We start from the raw sequence: 23632 nt of genomic DNA on the forward strand, positions 1-23632 counted from the left end.
GGTAGCATAGCCACAACCCGTGAGGAAACATCTGTGGGAAAAGGGTGTTTCTCTAGACCCTGAGGCCCCTCCCCAGGAAGGGTGGGGCTAGGAAGGTCCATTCAAGCCCCATCACACCTGTACAACTCCCTCCCCGGAGAGGTCAGAGATCTGCAGTGGCCAGAACCACATAAAGCCTCACAACCCAAATGAAGTGGTTACCCCCAAGGTCCAGGCTCAGAAATTGTCCCGTCATCTCCAAGGTGAGATAACTCCTGGGACTGGAGTTGTCCAGGCTTCCCAGGCTGGCCCTTAGCCCTGAACATTCATTTCCTGTTATCTGCTCTGGTCCATGTGGGGGTGGGAGCCTGGAGTAAAGCTAATGGGACACAAGGAACCCCTAAATCCCTTAGGCTGATTTCTGCCGGGGTTTGGGTGGTTCAATCACCCACTGGCTTCTCTGAGTATCGGTTTATTCAAACAAAAGCCCTGTTCTCAAGTCAGTTGTGAAATCAGCTTCTGAAATCAGGCATCTGGTCTACCAGCCCTCACCCGGACTCTATCTGACGTCACTAGCCCCGGGCCACTGGGGGCGGGGACAATGTGGGCACCACCACTTGCGGTGCCCCTCCCAGTCCCTCAAGGCCATCTATGATAGGCCTTTATTTCTCAATCCCAAAACGCCTGGGACGCCATGTTCCCAGCCCCCCCCCCCCCCCCCCCCCCCCGCTCTGCTTGACTACTTGGGGGTCCGGATGAGGGTGTGGTAGACAGGCTTGACGATTAGGTGGAGATGTAGGGCGTTCTCCACTAGGTACTCGGAGTTGCGTCGCTGCAGGTCGGCGTGCGCCAGGAAGTCGCCCGCCTCCTCGCTGCTCTGGTGGAAGCTGTAAGCGTGGCGGACCAACAGGCGGCCGTGCTGGCGTGCCCCGACCAACACCGTCTTCTGGAAGCTCACGCCCGCCGTGTCACCGCTGCTGCTGGCCGGCGTGACCACGAGCCGCGGCCGGCCGTCCTCCGGGCGCGCGGCGGGCAACGCGGTGCCTGGGGCGTCGGCGTAGACCGGCCGCAGGCTGACGGGCAGCCAGCGTGGCGAGAAGAGCACGTTCCACGTGACGCGGCGGCCAGAGTCATGGCCGCTCGGGCCCAGTTGCGTCTGGAAGCTGGTGCTGCGGTCGTCGCGGGCTGGGTTGTTGATGACCCACGGGGCGCCCCAGGCGGGCGCGAGGTAGTTTCGAGGCAGGAAGGCGCTACCGTTGACGTCGAAGAACTTGGCGTAGTGCAGCGGCGAGGCAGCGTGGAACTGGTAGGCCTGCAGCAGCAGGTCGGCCACCGCCTGGCCGTGGCGCGCCAGCGCTGCCGAGCGCGTTTGCAGCTGGAACAGCTGCGCGGGCGGGATCATGGGGTAGCGGATGGCGCGCAGCGCACGCTCGGCCACTTCGGATGGTGGCCGCGCGCGGCCCAGCCACGCCTCCAGCGCGTGGAACAGCTCCAGCTCATCCTGCAGCACCAGGTCCGAGCGCGGCAGGAGCTGTGCCAGCAGCTCGGGGCTCACGGCGCCCCACTCGGCGCTCCCCGCCACAGCTGACAGGTTCCAGGCCAGGAACTGCAGGCAACTCTGGCGCAGAGCTTCGTCCCCTGTGCTGACAGCATAGTGGTACCAGCCCACCGCCGGGCCTGCGCCGCCCGCGAGATGCGCGCGCATGTAGTCTGCCACACCTCGCTGCAGAGAGGTCACACCATACTTGGTGGCCAGCCTATGCAGGGGGATGGCCTGGGCCAGCAGCACCGTCAGTTCCCCGCAGTAGAGGTACCTAAGGAAGAGGTGCAGATATGGGGCGGGGTCGGAGCGAGGCCACCTCCGACCCCCGCCTTCTGTGCTTTCTGAGTCCAGAGGGGACCTGACCTTAGGTGGAAAGCTTCGTGATCAGGGGTGCAAACAGAGCTGTGGGACCTAAGGCTTCCTGTCTTTTCCTCTCCTGCCCATTCTACTTCCCGCCCTCCTCTTTCCATTCTCGTGGGGACATATAAATAGCATGTATTTATCGAGCATCTACTAGATGCCGAACTCTGTGCTAGAACAAGACAGACATGGCTTCTACCATTCTGAGTTCAGAGCCAAGTCCTGTCAGCTACTTTGTCATGAGTGGGCAAATCAGTTAACTTGACTCACCACTCAACCTAATTTAACATTAGGTTGTTAAACACCTCTAGGAATGGGGAAATAACATCCACCGCTTGGGGTTATTGTAACAATTGGAAAATGAATCCTACTTGCTACAAAGCAGGTGGTCTCACGATTAATTCTCGTTCCCCTGCCCCCTTTCCTTATAGTCTCAGTTTTCTCAGTCTTCCCCCTCATCTGTTACCACTCTTGCTCACTCATTCTGTCTCCATCTGCTGCGGTCCCTCTGCTCACCCTTCCTGCCAGTCCCCTCTGACGCACACTCAGTGGGGCTGTGGCAGCCAGATACTTGCCCCAACACCCATGTCTCCCATCTCCCTTCATTTCAGCCAGCCATGTTTACTCTGAGAATGAAGGGAGTTTCCCAGGCTTCCTCAGGGTGTGGCCATGTGACTAAATTCTAGCCAGTGAGATGTCAGCAGAGGTGCATCCTAGGACTGAGGGGAAGACAGGTTAAGTAGAACCACCTGGGGTTGGGGGAAGACCCTTTTTGCCCTCTGTGTTATCCCTGTTGCCTAGAACTTGGGCGTGATGGCTGGAACCCTCGCAATCATCTCGTCTAAGCCATTTAAACAGGATTACTTCCTCAGACTACAGTGTGAATGGAACCCCTTGTGCTGTTCACTAGCAGGGAGCAGGATGGGGAGAGAGCTGGCTAACTTTCAGCTTCCTCACCTTGTGGTTTCAAACTTGGCTAGACAGCAAACCATATGGAGGCTTTAAAAATTAAAAACATGACTGTGGAACCCCAGACCTGAAGCCAACGATACAGGGTGGAGTTTGGAAACAGCTCTAAGGGCATTTGTTAACTGACATTAAATCACCTAGCTTACAGGCAAGGACAGGGAGTTACCCTGCATTTGTAAAAAAGAGGGCAGAAGGAGAAGGGACAGAGGAGGTAGTGGCATGCTTATCCTAATGACATCTGGGAGATGGACCTAACCTCTAAGGGGCCAGGGCTTCTGTGACCCTGTGGGTGGAGGAGCCTGGAGCTTGGGAAGGGATCGAGTAACCCCACCCCTCGCTATCTTTCTTCTCCCCACCTGATGAATTTGTCAAAGACAGCGGCACAGTCCCTGGACTCCTGCAGCACCACCTCGCTCTGGTTACTTAGCAGCTCCCGAAACAGGTCACTGTGCAGTCCCAGCAGCAGGCGGTGGAGGTGGAAGACGCGGACCTCATCGGTGCCCGCAGCCTGCACCCGCAGAACCACGTCGCTGGCATTGCCATGCCGCAGAAGCTCCTGCAGGCGCTGGAGCATCATCTGGGAGTGGTTGATGGAGATGCCCACGGCCTCGCCACCAACATCGGCTCTCTGGGCTGCAGCAGAAACAAACACAGCAGTCAAAAGAAAGCACTGGGCCCGAAGCCATGAGTTCGGGGTGCAGATGGATCACCTGGAGATGCGTGTGCCTGGATATGGGCAGAGGGCGGGCGGGGCTGGGGAGGCTGTGCACACACCAGTTTGTGCCCACGAAGTGCATGCATTCCTGTGTGTACACACAGCACATTCTGGTGGGGAAAGTCGTGGACTTGACCCTGGGCAGACCCTGAGAGGATGCTCTTGGAAGGGAGGTGGATTCCTGGCAGAGAAAGAGAGAGGACATAAACCTGTGTAGAACAAAATGCCCAGGACTGGTCTCCATGATGCAAGACCCCCAGGCAAGGGTTGAGGAATCCCTTACTGCTTAAAGAATTGTTCGCCCAATCCCTCAGAGGAGTTACCAGAAGTAATGCATTCACTAACAAATATTTATTGAGCACATACTATGTGCCAGACACTCTCCTAGGAGCTTAGAATAGGGCAGTGATAAAAAACAAGCCAGGTCTTTATGCTCATGAAAGTCCCCAATAAGGACATAGATAAGCATGCTCGTTTTAAAGTGTGATAAACAAGAGAGGTGACAGCAATAGGGTGCGGCTACTTGAGGTCCAGGAACCAGCAGTGGGCTCACTGAGGCGGAGAGAAAGAGCCAGCTGGAGGATGAGCAGCCAGGCTGAGAGCCAGCCCTGCTGAAAAGGACGGGCTCGGAGTCCTGGGAAAGGAGCGGCTGAGGGGGCTGGAGGCTTTGTGGGACGGAAGGGTGGGAGCGTGAGATCAGGCTGCCCTCTCGGGTCCCCCTCTGTGAGGCAGAGTCCACTCTCAGCGGCTGGCCTGTCGGGGACCTGAGAAAGTACAGAGGCAGAGCCAGGGCTGGAGTGGGACGCTCAGGTATCTGTGTGTTGAGGCTGGCATCCCCCTTCCAGGCTGGGCCCTCTGTCATGTTTCCAGGGAAGCCATGAGGATCAGATGGGGACATGCACTCAGTTACAGGAAACTCAGTGACAGAAAATGCTACCAGCAGCTTCCCCAAGCCAAGAGGAGAGTGAGGAGCCTCATAGGGAGGCTTCTGACTCCAGGAGATGGACACCCACCCCTACACACACACAACAACCTATGTGAGCTAGTGGAGAAGAGGCTCACACAAGAGCAGAGTGTCTGTAACAAAAGGGAGACAGGGAGAGGGAGGGAGGGTGAGAGAGGAGCAGGGGTTAATTTCCCAGCCCCGCCTCCCCAAGCTGTCACTTTGAAGAACCTGAATACTGATGGCGTCCCATCGCCTCTGACTGGGGCCAACTGCCTGGGAAAATAGGCAGTGGAAGGGTCTTCTTGTCATGAGCACTCAGGCCCATCTGCCCTCCCCTCCTTCCAAACCGAGTGGGCTCTGTGCTCCTTGGGGCTGGCTGGACACTGCCCCCTCCTGCCAGTGTGCAGCTAGGGCAGGAAGTTCCTGCCCCTTCTCCCTGTCCTCCACCCCATCCACTGCCCACTCACCTGCACGAGTGGCCAGGCCCACCAAAGTCAGGATGGCCCAGAAGCTGCCCCAGTACCCCGGCTTGGTGCAGCCCAGCCTAAACATCTCTGTGCCCCTCCCCCAAATCCACTGGAGGGACAGTGAAGCCCAGACCACTCCTTTCATATCCCTCGTCCTTATATAGGACTGAGTACAAGGGGATGGCACCCCCCTTCCTGTCTGGCCTCCCTCCCCCCACCCAGCCTCTGCCATGGATTGGTGGAAATGGCCCCAGCTGTTACCCAGGCAACCTCTTAAGCCTGAGAGTGGCAGCCCCAGGGGCTATTGTGCTGCTTGCAGGGCCCCTGAGTGGGACAGATCCGGCACCCTCCCCCACATCTCCTACCACCCAGCAGAGCTAGTGGTTCCTCTCCTGGGAAGTTTTAGGCTCTCCAAAGGGCAGGCAAGGGGCTCTAGGCCGACTGGTAGCACTGGCCCAGAAGGTCCCCAGCCCCTCCTCCAAGCTCCAAATGCAGCCTCTGCTCTGGCACCGAGAACGCTTGGCAGCATCTTGGCTGGAGTACCGTGGTGAGCAGACTACAGAGGAAGGGCCTAGGAGAGGACAGGGATAGGCGGCTCAGGTTCCCAGCCTCCCTCTCTCCCATTTTGGGGTGAGCCAGCTCTCCAGCGAGGAGCGCAAGAGTGTGGAATAGGGGTGCATGGGTAATTGGTGTCATTTTCATTTGTTTTGTGGAAGAATGTTCCTGTCACACTCTGGGGAAGGTGATGGGCTGTGATCGTCAGGCCCCCCTACCAAAGGTCAAGATGAGCTGAGATGGCAGGGCTGAACATCAGGCAGATGCACCCTACCCTGTGTGCCACTGTGTGGGGGCACCCCTGCCCAGAGCAAGGCTGGCCACCTTGACAGGCAGTGCAAGCTGGGCATGGGGACTGGAGATGCTGAGGTGCACACCTGTCTGACCAGTCACCCCTTCCTTTAATTCACCTTCCCAAGTGGCCCCTGGTCTCTGAGGTCACCTCCCTGTAAGGTTTCTCTTACTGGCTTCTGTCCAGCTTCCAACTATAATATTTCCCTTTCCAGAGTTCCCAGGAGACACCCGGCAGGCCTGGCACCCCACCTTGGCCGTAGAAGAAACTGAGGCAGAGAGCTAGGACACAGTCTCTGTTGGATTAGTGCAGAAGAGCGTTCTTGTCAAAACAAAGGAAAAAAGGAGAGAGAAGAGAGGTGTCTGGAGCCTGGGAGAGTGTTTGGGTGAGCTAGTATTGTTGAGATGTCACCATTTTAGGGAGTGAGTGGGCTTGGCTCCATCCTGATGAGAGGGACACTTCTTACAAGGTGACAACTGAAGTGAGAGGGCTCCCCAAAGACCCAGTGCAGAGACTCTCAGAGGTCATGTTCTTGACTGGAGATGGTCAGAGTCTGCCCTCCCTTGCTCTCTGGATCCCAGGAACCAGATCAGTGCATTGATTTCTGCCCCTGGCTGGCACCAAGAGACCCAGCAGCTCCACCCCCTCTCTTGTGCCACAGACAGAGCAGGAATTGGATCTGGCACTGCCTCATCCAGGTTGGCAGACGTGGAGCTGTCCAGCCAAGTGAAACTCCTTCCAGCTGCTCTGACCTTCACACCTGGTTCCCCTTATCCAGCTCCACCATCCCTTCCCGTGGACTGCATCACCTCTGCAGCCCAGATCAGACAGACAGAGCCTCAGTGTGACAGGGGTCCGGGCCTCTGAGGACATCCAATTTTTGTGCACAATACTTTTCAAGGGGGATGCTATTGATGAGAAAGAGAGGGTGACAAGAGAAACCACTACTCAGAAAATAGTAGTTTGGTAAGCATGCTTTTAAACTCTGTCTTTCTAGAAGTGTAGCCCTCCTGCACTGGTATTTTTAAAGCATCCTGGATGATTGTCAGGTACACCACAATCTAAGTTCTACCTCCTAGACTTTGATGGATGGCATTTTAAGTGCACAGGAATTGGAGAGGCCCCAGGTTACCAAGAAGACCCAGGAGGGTCCCCTCTGACTCCCATCCTTAAGAGGCCCCGCCTCTTACTATTTCTAACTTCCATTATCCCTGAAACTCTTGTAATGATTTAGAAACTGGCTGTCCAGGAACAGGTATTTTCTGTTCTCATTTTCTTAGTCTGAGGGTTGCTGGAGTGTGCATGCGTGTGTGTGTGTGTGTGTGTGTGTGTGTGTGTGTGTGCATGCCTGTGTGTGTGTGTGTGTGTGTGCATGCATGTGTATACGTGTGCGTCCTGTGCGGGCAGGAGAGAGGAAAAAGAGCATTTATCCAGCACAGTCCTGGAGATAGTAGATTTGAAATACTCTGTTTAACTTTGCCCTGAGGGTCTGGAAGCTCCCTAATTCCTTGAGAGCAAGTCTGATGGGCTCACAAGCTAGAACAATTCCCAGAGAGTACTGTTACTTCCTGCCCGGGACAAGAGTGTTTATAACCTAAATGACTTGGTCTCATAGCCAGGAACAGGCAGAGCCAGGACTCAAATGCCTCTTTTCTTTTCCGCTATTTCCCCCCCACAACCTCATGCTGTCTTTTCTGGGAAACTATTGCATTAACCATGAATGACCCCACTGAGCAAGGACTCCAGCATTGTAAAAGCAATTGAAATGTCTTATGAGCTTGGGGTAGGGGGGAGAGTTTCTGAACCTGCCGAGTGGGGGGTCACCCACCTCAGAGGGGGGCCCAGATGCACCCCTGCCCTGACCACAGCCTCCCTATGCCTGTGACGGCTCCCTTCCTGAGCTAGGGTTTCCTCGGACACTGAGCTGGGGAAACAGAGTCATGCGTTTAGGTTCCAGGCCCCATGTACTCAGGGGACACACTAATAATATACAAGGAGGAATCTCTCCCTGATGTCACTCACACACTATTGAAAGCTTCCCCTGAAGCCAGGCTATCCTGTCAAGGTGGCACATTCACTTGACTGCCTCGCTCTCCCCATCATGCGGTTCCCCCAACTGAAATACCCTTCCCCATAGGAGAGCTGTTCGTCTGATCCACATTCCCTTTCTCCATAAAGTCTGAGCTCACAGTGGCCTCTCCCTGCCTGAACTCCTGTTTTTCCAGGTTCTGTGAGGGAGTGACAAACAAATAACTCTGATGGAGAGACAAACACGAGTTAAATTCCACCTGCCACATAGTAGCTCTGTGGCCTTAACCTAGTTGCTGAGCTTCTCTGAGCCTTGATCTCCTCTTGTGTGAGATGGAGATAACCAGAGTTAGCGTGTGAGGCTGCCAAGAGGGTGACAAGAGTAGGGACAGAGCAGCTGCTCAGGAAATGTTGGCAGAGGCCCTCACACATGGCCAGCTAGCCTTTCTAACTCAACTGTAAGCGGCTCCTTGCTCACCCAGAGCCTTGTGGTACAGGGAGGTGGTGGCCTGGGGAGCCGTCTGTGCTTGCTGGGAATTCACTGCACTCTGGGACTGGGGTCCTGGACACCCTCCCTGGAGATCTGAGTGGGCAGTTTCTACTCTGGTCCCACTAAGCACTCAGGGGACCCCGACAAAGCCAGTGGATTCTCGGAGGCCTGCAGGTCAGGATGTGGCCACCGGGGGCAGTAACACTTCTGTGATTGCTGCTGGGGTGGCCCTGGAGGTCCCAGTGGGAGTTGGGGTCAAAATAGCTTCAACCCCAGATGTGGGAATCTAACTTAGAGAACCTGGAAGCCAGGCTGCTGTGTTCCCAGAGGGCGGGCATGAGAAGCGATTCCAGACTGAGCCTTACCGCTCCTCCAAGTCAAGCTGCGCCTTGTCCTAGGTACCCGCTGTGAGCTGCTCTGGCCACTCCTCCCCGGTGGGGGGAGCAGCCAGGCACAGATTCCGGACTCTCCAGAGTGCTCACACACCGGCTGGTGTTTGTTTGCTCTTGACTGATACTCAGTGAGGGATGGTCCATTGCACCAGTGCCGGGAAAACAACAGCTTGCCGGAGCCACCGGGTCTCAGCTTGCTGACTTCTTTCAGTGGTCACAGCTACAGCTGTGCTTGGCTTTCCAACACCATTTCAGGCCAGCAGTCCCTCAGGTGGCCTCCTCCTGGTCCCATAACCTGCAACAGCGGCAGGACTGACTCCATCAAACCTGGCCCGGGAGGCTTCTCACCAAATCTGGGTCCTGTCATGGTTACCTCACCTTTCCCTCCCCAGCACTGGTTTCCCCCACCCCTCTCTGCAGACCTGCCCTCCTCTCTTTAATGCTGGTAAAGCCAGTTCCCCACATCCTTCTGCCTCTCCCCAAAGTCCTCTGCCCAGGTGTGATGGCCCCAGAGTGTCCTGGAGCCATCATCAGTCCATCCAGAACCCCAACCCTACCCTCTCCCCAAGCATCCCTGCAGCCTGTGCACCCTGCCCTACGTGTGCCCCCTCAGGGACCCTGACTTGCTTCGGGCCATATTGACTGTATAGGCTACTTCCCCTGAGGCTCAGCTCCACCCTTTCCTTCCTCCGCCCCCTCCGCCCCACCGTCCTGCCTCTCGGCACTGGAAGGCTCAGTGCAGCCGGGAAACCGCAGGGCTCACAACTGCCCGCGGAGCTGGCAATGCTGGGAGGCATCTGCAGGGACACTCAGGAAAAGCCACAAGGTGACCCTGAATTCAGGACCCAGGAGCATGAGGCTTGAGGGACAAGAGACAGGTAAAGTATCTAGAACTGGGTGGGAGGGGACAGTCAGGTGGAAGGACAGGTGTGGAATCCAGAGGCTGGGCCAGAGAGCTCCAAGCTGATAACGAGCAGCCGTGGGATGGGAGAAGTGGGTTTACCAGGGGGCTGGGGGTGGGAGGCTTCCGCAGGAAGCTGAATCACAAGTAGAAGATAAAAACTAAAGACCTACAGTGTGGACTGACGGGCACAGGAGATCACCTTACCCCTCTGGACTCAGTTTCCCCATCAGAAAACCAGGCCATTCCAGCTCCAACAGTGCTAAGCTGTGAAGAGGGATGTTCATGTCTTTTTTCTTTTTAATTATTTTTTTTAATTAATTTATTTTTTACAGAGACAGAGAGTGAGTCAGAGAGAGGGATAGACAGGGACAGACAGACAGGAATGGAGAGAGATGAGAAGCATCAATCATTAGTTTTTCATTGCACGTTGCAACACCTTAGTTGTTCATTGCTTTCTCATATGTGCCTTGACCGTGGGCCTTCAGCAGACCGAGTAACCCCTTGCTGGAGCCAGCGACCTTGGGTTCAAGTTGGTGGGCTTTTTCCTCAAACCAGATGAGCCCGCACTCAAGCTGGCGACCTCTGGGTCTCGAACCCGGGTCCTCTGCATCCCAGTCCGATGCTCTATCCGCTGCGCCACCGTCTGGTCAGGCGGATGTTCATTTCTTTATTTTTTTCCATTGATTTGAGAAAGAGGAAGGGGAAAGGGAGAGAGAGAAGCATCAACTCATTGTTCCACTTACTTACTCATTGATTGCTTCTGCCTTGACTGGGGTCCGAACTGGCAAATTTGTGGTCAAGCCGGTGACCCCAGGATTGAACCAACGACCTTGGTACTCCAGGATGATGTCCTATCCACTGTGCCACTGGCCAGGGCAAGAGGGATGTTCTTTAGTGTAGAAAAGAGGGAACCCAGTAACGTCTCTCCTTAAAGAGTGGCGGCTGTTGAGTAGATCGGGCAGCAGCCGTGATCACTGTGGGAGCGCCCAGGATACTCATGAAAAACACAGCTGCCCAAGCCCCTCTGCAGACCCTCTGCTCTGACTGCCGGGAGGGAGGTTCAGGAACATGTATTTCCACAGGTGTATTTTCCCTGCTGCCCCGACTGGGCCATGCGGCCTGTTTCAGGACCCCACTTTCCAGGCTGAAGGCCCACCAGGAGGGAGCATTGCAGTGGAGAAACAGTCTCCGTGGCAGCAAGAAATGCCACCAAGGGCTTCTTCCCATCACTGGGGAAGCCAGGCCACTGAGCGGGTGGGGGAGTGGGCTTGGCAATAGGGATTGTCACTGGGAGGGTCTCCACAAAGCAGGGGTGAATGAAGACCTCAGGGTCAGGTTTGAGGTGGGGCTGCTGCCAGGCCAGGCTGGAAAGAGACCAATGCTCTAACCCCACCCTTCCGCCCTTCCTAGCTGGTCAGCCACAAGCGACCATGCTGCCCACACCCAATGGCAGTGGGCCGAGCCCGGAGTTTGAAGGCCATTGGCCAGAGACCCCAGAGAGGTCCCCATGTGTGGCTGGTGTCATCCCTGTGATCTACTACAGCGTCCTGCTGGGCCTGGGACTGCCTGGTGAGTGCAGAGCTGAGCTCTGGGGTCTTGGGATGGCCAGAAATTGGGTTCTCCACTGATGGGAGCCAATCCTCTATGCTGACCCCTGAGACCCAGGATCATAGACCCCCAGGTTCCTCTTGCCTTTCTAGGGGTGATCGGGGCCACTGAGGAACAAAGCATAGTGGGGAGTAAAAGTAAGGGGCCAGAACTTGGGGTACTTGAGCTAAACCCGAGGTTTAACCGGAGCAGGCAGCCCCCTCCTACTCCAGAAGGGGGCACTCTCCTAGGATATCTACACTCACACAGGACTGCCCTCAGTTCGGTGGAAAGCTCCCTGTCTCATCCACTGCCTTCAGAGAGCCGAGCTGGGGTGAGGGGTGGATGCAGGAAAGAGCAGGTGATCTAGCTCTTCCCTGTCTCTCACCAGGGAAACCTATGTGTCAGGCATAGGCCCCGGTCCAGGGTAAAGTCAGTGGCTGACAGGACAGAGTATGGATGGACAGGGCAGGGCGGATGGGTTAGCCTTCTGACAAAATGAGCTTTAAAGAAGAATCTGGAAAGAAGAGAAGCCAGAACAAGCATGCAGGGAGGCACAATGATAGCACTTTGGAAAACAAAGTCTAAGCAGCCCTTCTAACATCTCTGATCTCCCCCTTTCTGTGCCCTTGCTTGCCATCAGTCAACCTTCTGACCACGGTGGCCTTGGCCCGCCTTGCCGCCAGGACCAGGAAACCCTCTTACTACTACCTTCTGGCACTCACGGCCTCAGATATCGTCACCCAGGTGGTCATCGTGTTCGTGGGCTTCCTCCTGCAGGGAGCTGTGCTGGCCCGAGAGGTGCCCCAGGCTGTGGTGCGCACGGCTAACATCCTGGAGTTTGCTGCCAACCACGCCTCTGTCTGGATCGCTGTCCTGCTCACGGTTGACCGATACAGTGCCTTGTGCCACCCCCTATACCATCGTGCGGCATCATCTCCAGGCCGAACCCGCCGGGACATCACCATTGTCCTTGGTGTTGCCCTGCTGACTGGCATCCCCTTCTACTGGTGGCTGGATGTGTGGAGGGACTCAGCCCCTCCCAGCATACTGGACGAGGTTCTCAAGTGGGCTCACTGCCTCACCGTCTATTTCATCCCTTGTGGCATTTTCCTGGTTACTAACTCGGCCATCATCTGCCGGCTGCGGAGGAGGAGCCAGAGCGGGCTGCCGCCCCGGGTGGGCAAGAGCACAGCCATCCTCCTGGGCCTCACCACGCTCTTCACCTTCCTTTGGGCACCCCGGATCTTTGTCATGCTCTACCACCTGTATGTGGCCCCTGTCCACCGGGACTGGAGGGTCCACCTGGCCTTGGATGTGGCCAACATGGCAGCCATGCTCAACACAGTAGTCAACTTTGGCCTCTACTGCTTTGTCAGCAAGACTTTCCGGGCCACCATCCGAGAGGTCATCCATGATGCCCACCTGCCCTGCATCCTGGGGTCACCACCTGCGCTGAAGCCTCCAGGACTCCCCAAAGGGGAAGAATTATAGAGGAGGGGCCCAGTCAGCGAGCTGGGGGTGGCTCAGGGCCAGGTGCACTGGGCCTTTGTGGTTGTGCCCACAAAACTTTACCAACACTCTACTTTGCAATCTGGAGGGCAGAGGGAGAGGCCTCTTCCTTCGAGGGGTAGCCCCCAAGTAGAGGCAGGACAGTTTATCCAACTCTTGCATTAGCTTCACCAGAAATTCCCGTTTCCTGGGACAAGGAAAGGGCTCTGCCAGGCACAGGCTAATAACGTCCACTGCTGTGGGTATTCCTTTGTGAGGGACATTTCACCTGGCACATTATGAAGGCAAAATTAATGTTGGCTGAATGAGTGAATGAATGAAAAGATTGACGAATGGATAATGGATGGATGAATATGACTTGTTTCCAGCCCACCCCCTTTCAGGGGCCCACCCCTCATTCCCTAAATGGGTCATTCTCTGACTTTCCAGTGGCAATGCCAGGGCGAAAAGAAAGTTATCTCCAGGATTCCTGGGCTGCGGGAACCAAAAGTAACAGACTGGGTAACCAGGAGAGGGTGACTCAGAGAAGGCAGTGATCTTAAAGCAGACACCCCAGCTCGAAGGAGACAAAACCCCTTGGGCTTCAGTCATGCTAGTTTGATTCCACTTAATTCCCTGCCCTGGAGCCAGGACACGTCCAGGGGCCTGCAGTTTTCCTGGGGCTGCGCTTTTATTGTTGCCATGACTATGGAGAGAAGGAAATGCCCTCTCAGCCCAGGCTCTAGGGAAGGGAGAGCAGGAAGGGAGGACTTAGCCCCGCCCTTCAAGCCCACTCCACTTAGAGAAAGGCCCATTTCTCCACTACAGGAAGGAAGGAGACGGTTCAGATGATCCAAGACTGACCTGAGGGGCTCTGCTCGCCCCTTGCCAGCCTCCATAAGGCTCTCTCTTCTGGAGTGGCAGCTGGGAGAGACTAGCAGATGGACCTCCCACCCGCTCCAGGGGTTGAGTAAACACATTAGCCTGCCAGCTTTCCGCTTCCTGGTCAGGCTGAGCTGACCTTTCCCCTAAATGGGGGGGGTGCAGCCAGGGTCCCCACCAGCACCAACATTTAATGGGGTTACGTAAGTGAAAGAGTCAGATGTATGTTGGGCATACAGTCAGTGCACAATAGATGCTCAGCGTTCCCCCCCTTTTCCTCTCTCTTTCTACCCAGAGCAGAGCTATCCAGGAAAGGACCTTCAGCTATGCCCAGGAGGAAAAGGCAGGTCCCCAATCTTTTTTTTTTTTAATTTTTTTATTTATTCACTTTTTTAGAGAGGAGAGGGAGAGACAGAGAGAGAGAGAAGGGGGGAGGAGCTGGAAGCATCAACTCCCATATGTGCCTTGACCAGGCAAGCCCAGGGTTTCAAACCGGCAACCTCAGCATTTCCAGGTTGACGCTTTATCCACTGCGCCACCACAGGTCAGGCCAGGTCCCCAATCTTTTACCCACTATTCTAAACTCCAAAAAACTCTGAAAGCCAAAACAGTTTTCCTGACTTTGCCACAGACACATTTTGCTGACAGTGTGGTTAGCGGCTGCAGCCCCACACCCACGAGAATTGAGACCTAACCCCTAGAATAGCCCACATGTGATCTTTCTCTACTCTGAAAATTTCTAAATGCTGAGACACATCCATTTCTGCCCCCACATGGTCTCCACTGACCCCGAGTGGACTGGGAGCATGAGAGTCCCTCATGGGCTTTATTCCTTGCTTAAGGTGGAGGGGCACAAGTGCAGGCAACCCCAACAGGGATGAGGACACGGGCGGGTGAGATGATGTCCACCCCCAACCTAGCCCCAGGGTCCACATCGGCCCCACAGATGGAGGCTCTGGGAAGAAAGGCGCCTCTTGGATGCAGAACCAAATGGAACACGGCTGGGGAGGGATCTTCCACCCACTCCGTGTAAAATCTGCGGGGCCTGAAGGAGAGACGCCCCCAACCAGGGAAGTCCCTCGTCATGGACGGCGACTGCAGATGGAGCAGTGCCTCAGTATGCCTCTTTCAGCTGGCTGGGGAGCTGTCCAGGAGACAGAGAGCTTCACTCACTTGTCCCTGCCATGGGCAAAACCAAGAAGTTCCCGAAACTGGTGGGGAGGCCCTACTGAGACAGGTCAAGTTTTGTGCAGGTGGGGGCTGTGGCCTCACTTGTATCCTAAGTATTGTAACTATTTTATAGACCGAGGAACAGGGGCACAGGGAGGTTAGATGATACATACACACATGGCCCTGAGCTGATCAAGAGCAACACAGACTCAAACCCAAGTCCGCCGGTTCCTGGTCCGCCCGCGTCCACCACCTCTCAGGTGCCCTCAGGTGCAGAAGCTTTAGAGGAAGGGCAGCTGCACAGACGCTTTGCATCACTTATCACCTTTTAGTCTTGGACTTATCAGATTTGGGAACCAATAACATATTTTCCTAATAAGCCGCATTAGCTAAGAATTCCTCCTTAACATCTCGGTCACCTTTAGTGAAATGAAGAGATTGTTGCTTTGATAAGCATGTCACGGAAATGTAAATGAAAAGTATTATTAACACTGCTCTTGTTTCTTTTTCATATCTTTATCATGAAACTCCCAATGGCTTCTGGAGAAGGAGACTGCAGTGGGTGGCTTCCCCTTTTCTCCTCTACCCATCTGCTGAGACATCTTGGCCAACAGAAGTCCCTTATGAAGTTCTGTTTCTTCCGGGCAGCTCCCCCACCCACCACTGTCCAGTCTACCGGTGGGGCTTCTGTTCTCTCACGACCCCTCTGTTAACATTTGAGGACACTTATTTTTCAAGCATCTTTCATGGCTTCCCAAGTCTACATATGATCTTTGCTGGTGTGAAGGCTGGCTGACAAATGGTTTTCTGGTCTCTATATCTGCGTGTATTGGTTTTCTAGGTGTTTTGTTACGTTCTGCCATAACAAAATACCACAGTCTGGGTGGCTTCACCGAAATGTAAATTCTTATAATTCTGGAGGCTGGAAATCTGAGATCCAAGTGTCAGCAGGTTTGGTTTCTTTCGAGTCCTCCCTCCTTGGCCTGCAGATGGCTGGCTGTCTTCTCCCTGCGTCCTCGCGTGGTCCTTCCTCGGTGTGGGCACATCCCTGGTGTTTCTCCACGTGTCCAAATTCCCTCTTTTTTTTTTTTTTTTCATTTTTCTGAAGCTGGAAACAGGGAGAGACAGTCAGACAGACTCCCGCATGCGCCCGACCGGGATCCACCCGGTACGCCCACCAGGGGCGACGCTCTGCCCACCAGGGGGCGATGCTCTGCCCATCCTGGGCGTCGCCATATTGCGACCAAAGCCACTCTAGCGCCTGGGGCAGAGGCTAAGGAGCCATCCCCAGCACCCAGGCCATCTTTGCTCCAATGGAGCCTCGGCTGTGGGAGGGGAAGAGAGAGACAGAGAGGAAAGTGCGGCGGAGGGGTGGAGAAGCAAATGGGCGCTTCTCCTGTGTGCCCTGGCCGGGAATCGAACCCGGGTCCTCCGCACACTAGGCAAATTCCCTCTTTTTTTAAAGAAACCCAGTCAGATTGGATTAGCACCCATTCATTGTAACTTCCTTGCCTCTTTAAATTCACATTCTGAGGTACAGACAGTTAGGGGCGGACACACTCAGCCCACACCCTGGCTGTTTTAAAGAGAAATGTTACCTTGTCTGGGTACCCAGTTTTTAACACAGTAACTTTTCTCTTAGCTTTAAGTGAAATGTCTCTCACTTATCTCTTCGATGTGGTTGGTTTGGCAAGATATAGATCAGTCTGTGTGTTTAAATGTGACCTCTGCTTGCTTTTTTTGGAAGATGTCAAAACTCAGGCAGCTTCCAGGGCGGGTCCCTCACTCTCCGGACCTGGCCCCAGCCTCTTCCATCCGTGTTTTTCCCCTTGAGGAGCTTCATTGTTTTTTCCCTTTTTGTTTTTGTCCAGAACAAGAGGCAGGCTGGTCGGGTAAAAGGGCCTCCAGCTGTCCACCTGCTCCTGGGGTGAGGAATGGGTCAGGGTGACAGGGTTCTGCAGGATCTGCTGAGGTCACCCGGAGGGCAGGGCCACACTTTCTGAATTAAGCATTGAGCTCTCTCGTCAGCCAGGTTACAGATGTGCTGGAAGAGATAGCGGGACAGTCTTTGACATGGGGGTGTCTTGGTAATCTTGACTCCTCCGCACCCTCCACGTCCTGCCTCCTTTGTCACGGGGAAGCTTGAGATGGTCAGTGAGGCCCAGCTCCACCTTTTGCCTGTTGTTATTGGCTCAGACAGCAGGGGGCGCTGCAGGATGGACAGATGGGACTGAGAGCCGCTGGCTGGCTTTAAGCCAGATTTATAGGAGGATCCAAGTTACTGCAATGACACTGTCTGCCCTGGGGCCCACGGCCAGCCCTGGGAGTAGCTGGGTGAGAGGGCTAAGTTGTTCCTCTTGTCACTCTCCACCCTGAAGCCACGAAGCCACGTCATTCTGCCAGGCTGTGGCTGCATTTTTCTCAGATCATTCTGGTGGTTGGAAAGGTTTCCCATGCGTGGCACTGTTTGAAGGGCCTTTTCATGGCCCTCCTCCCTCCACCCTCCATCTTCAGGGTCCAGCCACCCCTCCGATTGGCCTCAGGTTCGGCTGGCCTGTCTTTCTCACAGCGGGGGCTTGGGCTGTCTGGGCTCAGAACCCGGGAGCCTCGCTCAGTCCTCTGGGGTCCCACTTGCCACATAGCAGTCCAGTTCCACCTGACACCCCTCGCCCCTGGCCAGCAAGTCCCATCCATAGCAGCCACCTGGATATCCTGCCCTCTAAAGGTAAGAACTTTTTCAGCGGCCCCACATGACAGGGATGGAGAGAAAGGGGCCAGGAAGGTGAAAGGGGGGAGATGGCCAAACCCATAGCAAGGCACGAGCAGAGCTGGGACCCAGGTCAGGCTCCATCCACGCCAGCCACTGCCCCTGGAGGTCCCACGGTCACAAAGCAGGAGGGGTAGTCTTCTGCCTGCCCCACCTTTGTCCTTCCCCCATCGCCCCTGCAGCACCCCCCAGTCCTTCCCAGACTCTGCCATCCTTGGGGGGGGTGCTGGGGGGTTACAGGATGGTAAGTCTAGTCCTGAGCCACTTTTGGGGGGAAGAAAAGGCGAGCCTGCCCAGGCGGTGGTGCAGTGGATAGGGCATCAGACTGGGATGCAGAAGATCTGGATTCGAAAACCTGAGGTCCCCAGCTTGAGCGTGGGCTCATCTGGTTTGAGCAAGGGGTCATTCAGTCTGCTATAGCGCCCTGGTAAAGGCACATATGAGAAAGCAATCAATAAACAACTAAGGTGCTGCAACAAAGAATTGATGCTTCTCATCTCTCTCTGTTCCTGTCTGTCTGTCCCTATCTGTCCCTCTCTCTGTCTGTCACAAAAAAAGAGAAGAAAAGGTGAGGGCTAATCCCAGACACCCTGGGACTCTCACCTCCCCCAGTGAAGGCCTCTCCAACCTTCATACCTCTATTCAAGAAACCTGGAAGGGGACTTACTCTAGGGAGCAGGTGAGCCACCTGCCCGGCACTCCTCACCTTCTTGTGAAAGGAGAGCTGAGGCCTTCCTTCAGTTCTTTCTGAAGAAAGTGGGTTAGGGCCTGACTTAGCCTCATGGCTGCCATGAAATCTGAAAAACAGAGCCCACCTGCCTCCATTACCTTGGCTTCTGGGCAGGAGTGGAGGAGGGGTAAGGGGTGATGAGGGCACATTGGTCTCCTCCTCACTGGTCTGCCTGACAGGAACGCCAGGACCCCAACTTCCTGGGCTGGTGTGAGGAGCTGGGTCCTCCCACCCCTCCAGCTGAGCCTGGCCAGGGCTCAGGATTGCCGGCCCCTCCCTTCCAGCCCATCATCTACGGCTGCTGCTGGAGGTGAAAGGGTTAACGAGGTCTGCGGTGTTTCTTCAGGGGCTCCTCCTAGATGTATATTTAGCAGGCAGGGCAAGGCAGAGGGAGAGGAATGCCAAGATGCCCTGGCACCAGAGCCTCTGATTTGCCACACCTCTTGAAGAAGGGTGGGGGTGGTGGTGAAGGGATAGGAGGCAGAGGACGGGTGCCATGAGGGGGTGGGATGCTGGGAGAGGATCTAGTGGAGGGAAGGGGGCAGGAAGGGCATGTGTGCATTGGCTTTAAATGGAAGATTGGGGTCTCAGAGGGGACTTGGAAGCCCTGGAGTGGGGAGGGCATTGCTCTTTCTTGGTGAGAGAAGAACCAAGTGACCCAGTCTCTCAGGGATGTGGATGGACTATGGAACTGGGCACGGGGCTTACTAGTGACAGCAATGAGACAGACCCCTTCTGTCACCTGCTGGAATGGCTACCCTGCTTTCCCTCTGTGCCTCCTCCGGTCCTCGCTGTGGACCTTCCCACCTTGGATCTTCCTACTTTACCTTTCTAGAGCTCTGGGTCCTTAGCCAGCTCCTCCACATTCCCTCGCTCCTTTGACCCCAACGTGGCGATAAACAAAGGCCACCCAAATAAGGACGAGCAAAAGTTCTGGGTGTCGAGCATGCTGCATTGGCCAGGGACTCCACCTGGGCAGGAGTGGAAGACTTTCTAGCAGGACAAAAGGCTGGCCTCGGGGGGCCCTTCCCTTGAGACTCTCTGTGTGGGGAAGACATAGGGGGCCTAACCAGAATTGGGGCATCCTGTGTGATTGGTTAGAGGTGCATATTTGGCTTTCCCTGATTGGCCCTAGTTAGAGGCAGGGCCAAGAATTAGGGAAGCTGTCAGTCATTTTTTTTTTTTTTCACTTTTCCGAAGCTGGAAACGGGGAGGCAGTCAGACAGACTCCCACATGAGCCCAACCGGGATCCACCTGGCATGCCCACCAGGGGGCGATGCTCTGCCCCTCTGCGGCGTAGCTCTGTTGCATCCAGAGCCATTCTATCACCTGAGGCAGAGGCCACAGAGCCATCCTCAGTGCCCGGGCCATCTTTGCTCCAATGGAGCTCTGGCTGCGGGAGGGGAAGAGAGAGACAGAGAGAAAGGAGGGGAGAGGGGTGGAGAAGCAGATGGGCGCTTCTCCTGTGTGCCCTGGCCGGGAATCGAACCCGGGACTCCTGCATGCCAGGCCAACGCTCTACCGCTGAGCCAACCGGCCAGGGCCTCAGGGAAGCTGTCAGTCATTAATCAAGTCCTGGCCACCTGGAGCCAATTGCTACAGGGGTTACCTGGGCCTCCTGGACGAGTTGTTCGAGATAGAGATCTGATTTGCTACTTGTCTGACTTACAGATAACAGGCTGGCTTCCTGGGTTCCGTTCTGCAGATAATGTGTCAAAGTTCTACTTGAGTAGGTGGTCTGGCCATGGTACACCTGTACCTTTAGTCTCTCACCAGAGGTTGATTAAGGCTGGTTGAGGCCCCAGGCGCAGAAGAAAATATTGGGCCCCTTACATTAGAAAAAAGTGTAAAGTTGGGGTTTTGTGGGGCCCTTCAAAAGCCAGGGGGCTCAGGGCGCGCACCCGATACGCCCACCATTAAATCCACCTCTGTCTCTCACCAACAACCTGTGAGTGGCATCCCAGTGTTTTAGGCAAGCACACTAGGGATCAGAGAGGCTGATGACTTAGCTGAGTCACAGAGGAAGTACGGTTCAGAACTTGGACGGGAACCGCCAGGTCTGTGCACACACCTCCCTGTGCTGCGTCCTGAAGATGAAGCTCCCGCTCCCTGGCCCCCAGCTCCTACGCCAGCACTTTGAGCGTGCTGTCAAGAAACATTTATTGAATGCGTGAATACTAACTAGCTTTTATAATGTCCATGAGGGGAACCCGGTAGCAATGTAAAAAGTGAGTGCTGATGGGGCAGCTATAATCAGGATACCAAGCTGCAGGCCCCTCCCCTGCCATCCTGGGACCACCGCAGTGCTCCTTGGTTGGAAGCTGAATGCCAAGCTGCAGGCCCCCTCCCCTGCCATCCTGGGACCACGCAGTGCTCCTTGGTTGGAAGCTGAATGCCAAGCTGCAGGCCCCCTCCCCTGCCATCCTGGGACCACGCAGTGCTCCTTGGTTGGAAGCTGAATGCCAAGCTGCAGGCCCCCTCCCCTGCCATCCTGGGACCACGCAGTGCTCCTTGGTTGGAAGCTGAATGCCAAGCTGCAGGCCCCCTCCCCTGCCATCCTGGGACCACCGCAGTGCTCCTTGGTTGGAAGCTGAAACCACGGGCTGAGCCTGGGCCAGTGGGCAGGGAGGAATCCGGCCTCTCCGGAAGGCAAGAGTAGTCCACCTGAGGGCCTGTGTTTACTCCACTGTTCTAAGTGGCACGCCGGGGTTCTGGTCTAGCCTCACTGAGCGAGGGGTCAGCCAAAGGCAAAGGACACGTCCTCTGCGAAGTTGGCCTGGAGTGCAACCAAGTGGGAGATCAGGAGTTTCAGGCCCTAAGGGAGACAGACTCCTATGGTGGCCCCATGATCTCTGTGCCTGTCCTCACAAGTTACTCCACGGTATATTACATTACACAGTAAAAGGGATTTTCAGTGTAGGGAGAACCGCACTGCAGGAAGGGGTCAGGTGACCTGGCTGGCGGTCTGTGTCCTGTACTGGCCCCATGGCCCTGGGTTTCTGCAAGCCCCAGTTTCTACAGTGAGGCCCCGGCCTGAGTAATCTAACACTCCCTATTGTGGGCTGCATTCTTTTGTGCCCAAGAGAGGCCAGGATTAAGGCCAGCTCCCTGGGTTACACTGGTCAGGTGGGTGGAGGTGTCTCCTTGGTCCCATGGAAAGAAACAGAAGAATCATCTCAGAATGTGGGTGCTGTGTCAGTGGGCCCCACCCCCTCTAGCCTCAGTTCCCTTCTGTTCTCAGGTTGGAAGGGTGGCAACTATGAAGGAAAAAAAGATTTTGGGTGAGTAACAGGTGTGATTGTTGATTTTCCCAAGGGCTTGGTTCTGCTTCCTGATGAATGACATCTCCTGGGGTCATAAAGGACAGGTGTGGTCACAACCTGATAAACTTCTCCAATCCCAGAGCCTGGAACCATCTCTCACTGCATACGAGGTGGTGCCTTGGGAACCTGGACCCAGCAGGGAGGTGGCAGCCGTCTCTGTTCCCAGGCACAAACCTTCTGGCTGAGACTTGCTGCAGGAAAAGGGGGGAGGGATGGGCAGGGCCTGCAAGCAGCCTTTAGACATTTCAGTGGGTCTCCATCCTTCAGCCTCCTCTCTTCCTTGTCTTCAGACAGGTGTCCAGCAGAAGGCTTGGTCACTGCAAGCATTCAGAGAAAACAGAAGCGTCATGTGGGCTGGGCAGACAGAGAAGGAGAAAGAAAAGGCAGAGGTTTGGAGATGCTCAGAGGAAGGGGTCCCAGGAAGAAAGGGAGCAGTACCTGTTTGGAAGACAGAGGGGCCAACAGGAGCCAGGATGAGAACATGCAAACAAGAAAGAGGTCTTGTAAAACCAACTGCTCCTTCGGCAGAGCTGCTGGGTGCCAGGCCAGGTTTGGCAAAGGGCACCCTTCATTTTCATTATAGACTCAATGGTGGATGATCGGTGCTTGTGGGGAGGAGGGAGCTTGGCGCACAGTCCTGTGTCACCTCTCCAGGGTTCCAGCAAGGGGTCCTGTCCCTTCCCACCCCGTTGCTTCTCCCTCCAGGCTTTTGGATTCAGCCCTGACCCTGTCACTGCATAAAGCCATTAAGGGCTGCCCCGCTGCCCCAGGATGAAGTCCTAACTCCTCCACGGGGCAGCCCTTGGCCACGTGGCACCAGGCCTCTCGGCCCTGGCTTTCCCTACGTCACCTCCCAGCCATGCTCCAGCCAAGCTGCTTGGTTGACCATCAGATTTCCAGCACTTTGTCAGTGCCTGACAAACGGACATTTTTATCCCCGCCCTCGGCAAAGACAGTCTGGGTGCACACGTGCAAACGAGCAGTCTGGCCAATGAATGAAACACTTCCCTTTCAGCTTTTGAAACTCCGAGTGGGCTCGATATCACATTCATGCCCACCACCCAGGCCCTTGCTGTGCTGGTCCTGTCCAGTGGCTCTGCAGTTGCATCTGGGCCCCAAGGAACCAGAGGACCGCCTGGACCCTTACCACCCACGGGGTTCTCCACTTGTTGCCCTCCACAGGGCCCCCGGGGAAAGGGAAGCCCACAGGGCCCTGCAGATGGCTTCACAAGGGAGCTTCGAATGAAGCTGTTTGAGTACCCAGAGACGTGCCCTCCTCAAGTCCCCCAGGTCCTGAAACTCACCAGCAAGAGGGGACACCAAGGTCAAGGCTAAGGTGGGGCCACTCAGTGGGCAGGGAGTGCACAAAGGGTAGATGTGCTCCGAGGGGCCCAGGGCAGAGACCTGCAGCTAAGAAAATATTTTTAGTGGTTTTTACTGCAGGCACCTACATTCCTGAGTCACTGGAGGGGAGAATGCCCTGAGTGAGGGGAGGAGGCTCCCCATGCAGTGTTGCCACGAGGAACAGGCTGTGAAAGGAGTTACACATGTGAGGGGAAGTGTGGGCGCATGGTAAGGGCAGACCTTCAAGGGAGCCGGGAGCCCAGAGCCAGGCCGAGGCAGGGATGAGGAGGTGCAGTGGCGAGGCCGGGCCCGGGGTGGCTGCGGGAGGCCCGGTGGGCAGGGCCCCCCACTTCTCTCTCTCCTGCCCTCCCCAGTGGTGGGCCATCTGTGGGGGATGAACCAGGAGCTACCTCTCTGGGCCGGCACCATCTGGGTGGCCAGGAGGTGAGCCAGGGAATGCCAGGGCAGCTGCCAAGTCCTGAAATCACTGTGCCCAGGCCTGCCCTTCCCTCAGAGGGGGCGAGTCGGAGAGGGGAGGCATGTAGTTGAGGAGGCTGGAGAGCTCTAGGGCTCCCTTCAGGGTGGGAGGCCTGAGTGCGAGGGTGGAGGATGTGGGGGAGTCAGTGGGTGAGTCCCTGGCTTCAGTTCTCTCGGGGGCAGAGTGCTCTGCAGTGCTGAGCGGCTCCTGGAAGGGAGG

General features: G+C 55.7%; 2 protein-coding genes across 6 annotated transcripts in view; one reads left to right on the forward strand and one right to left on the reverse strand.

The window, feature by feature from the left end:
* Window positions 1–655: 655 nt before the first annotated feature.
* BTBD17 (BTB domain containing 17) overlaps window positions 656–23632 on the reverse strand; it is a 58494-nt gene continuing 35517 nt past the window's right edge. The window contains exons 1-3 of one of the 5 annotated variants that reach the window (XM_066237122.1): window positions 4980–5120; window positions 3208–3484; window positions 656–1793 (exon numbers count right to left, since the gene is read on the reverse strand). In XM_066237122.1, coding sequence (XP_066093219.1) covers window positions 719–1793; window positions 3208–3484; window positions 4980–5064 — 1437 coding nt within the window. In that variant the 5' untranslated portion in view covers window positions 5065–5120 and the 3' untranslated portion in view covers window positions 656–718. Of the gene's footprint in view, window positions 1794–3207; window positions 3485–4979; window positions 5121–16111; window positions 21946–22904; window positions 23002–23632 lie in introns of those variants that run through there. The other 4 variants (XM_066237123.1, XR_010726220.1, XR_010726221.1 and 1 more) reach the window with 4 other exon arrangements.
* On the forward strand, window positions 9520–15866 carry GPR142 (G protein-coupled receptor 142). Its single transcript, XM_066237127.1, is given in 4 exon segments — window positions 9520–9561; window positions 9563–9614; window positions 11051–11209; window positions 11871–15866. Coding segments are annotated over 4 exon segments (1104 nt in total). The 3' UTR covers window positions 12722–15866.

Source organism: Saccopteryx bilineata, chromosome 6, assembly GCF_036850765.1.
Source record: "Saccopteryx bilineata isolate mSacBil1 chromosome 6, mSacBil1_pri_phased_curated, whole genome shotgun sequence".
In the NCBI taxonomy this organism is placed as follows: domain Eukaryota; kingdom Metazoa; phylum Chordata; class Mammalia; order Chiroptera; family Emballonuridae; genus Saccopteryx; species Saccopteryx bilineata.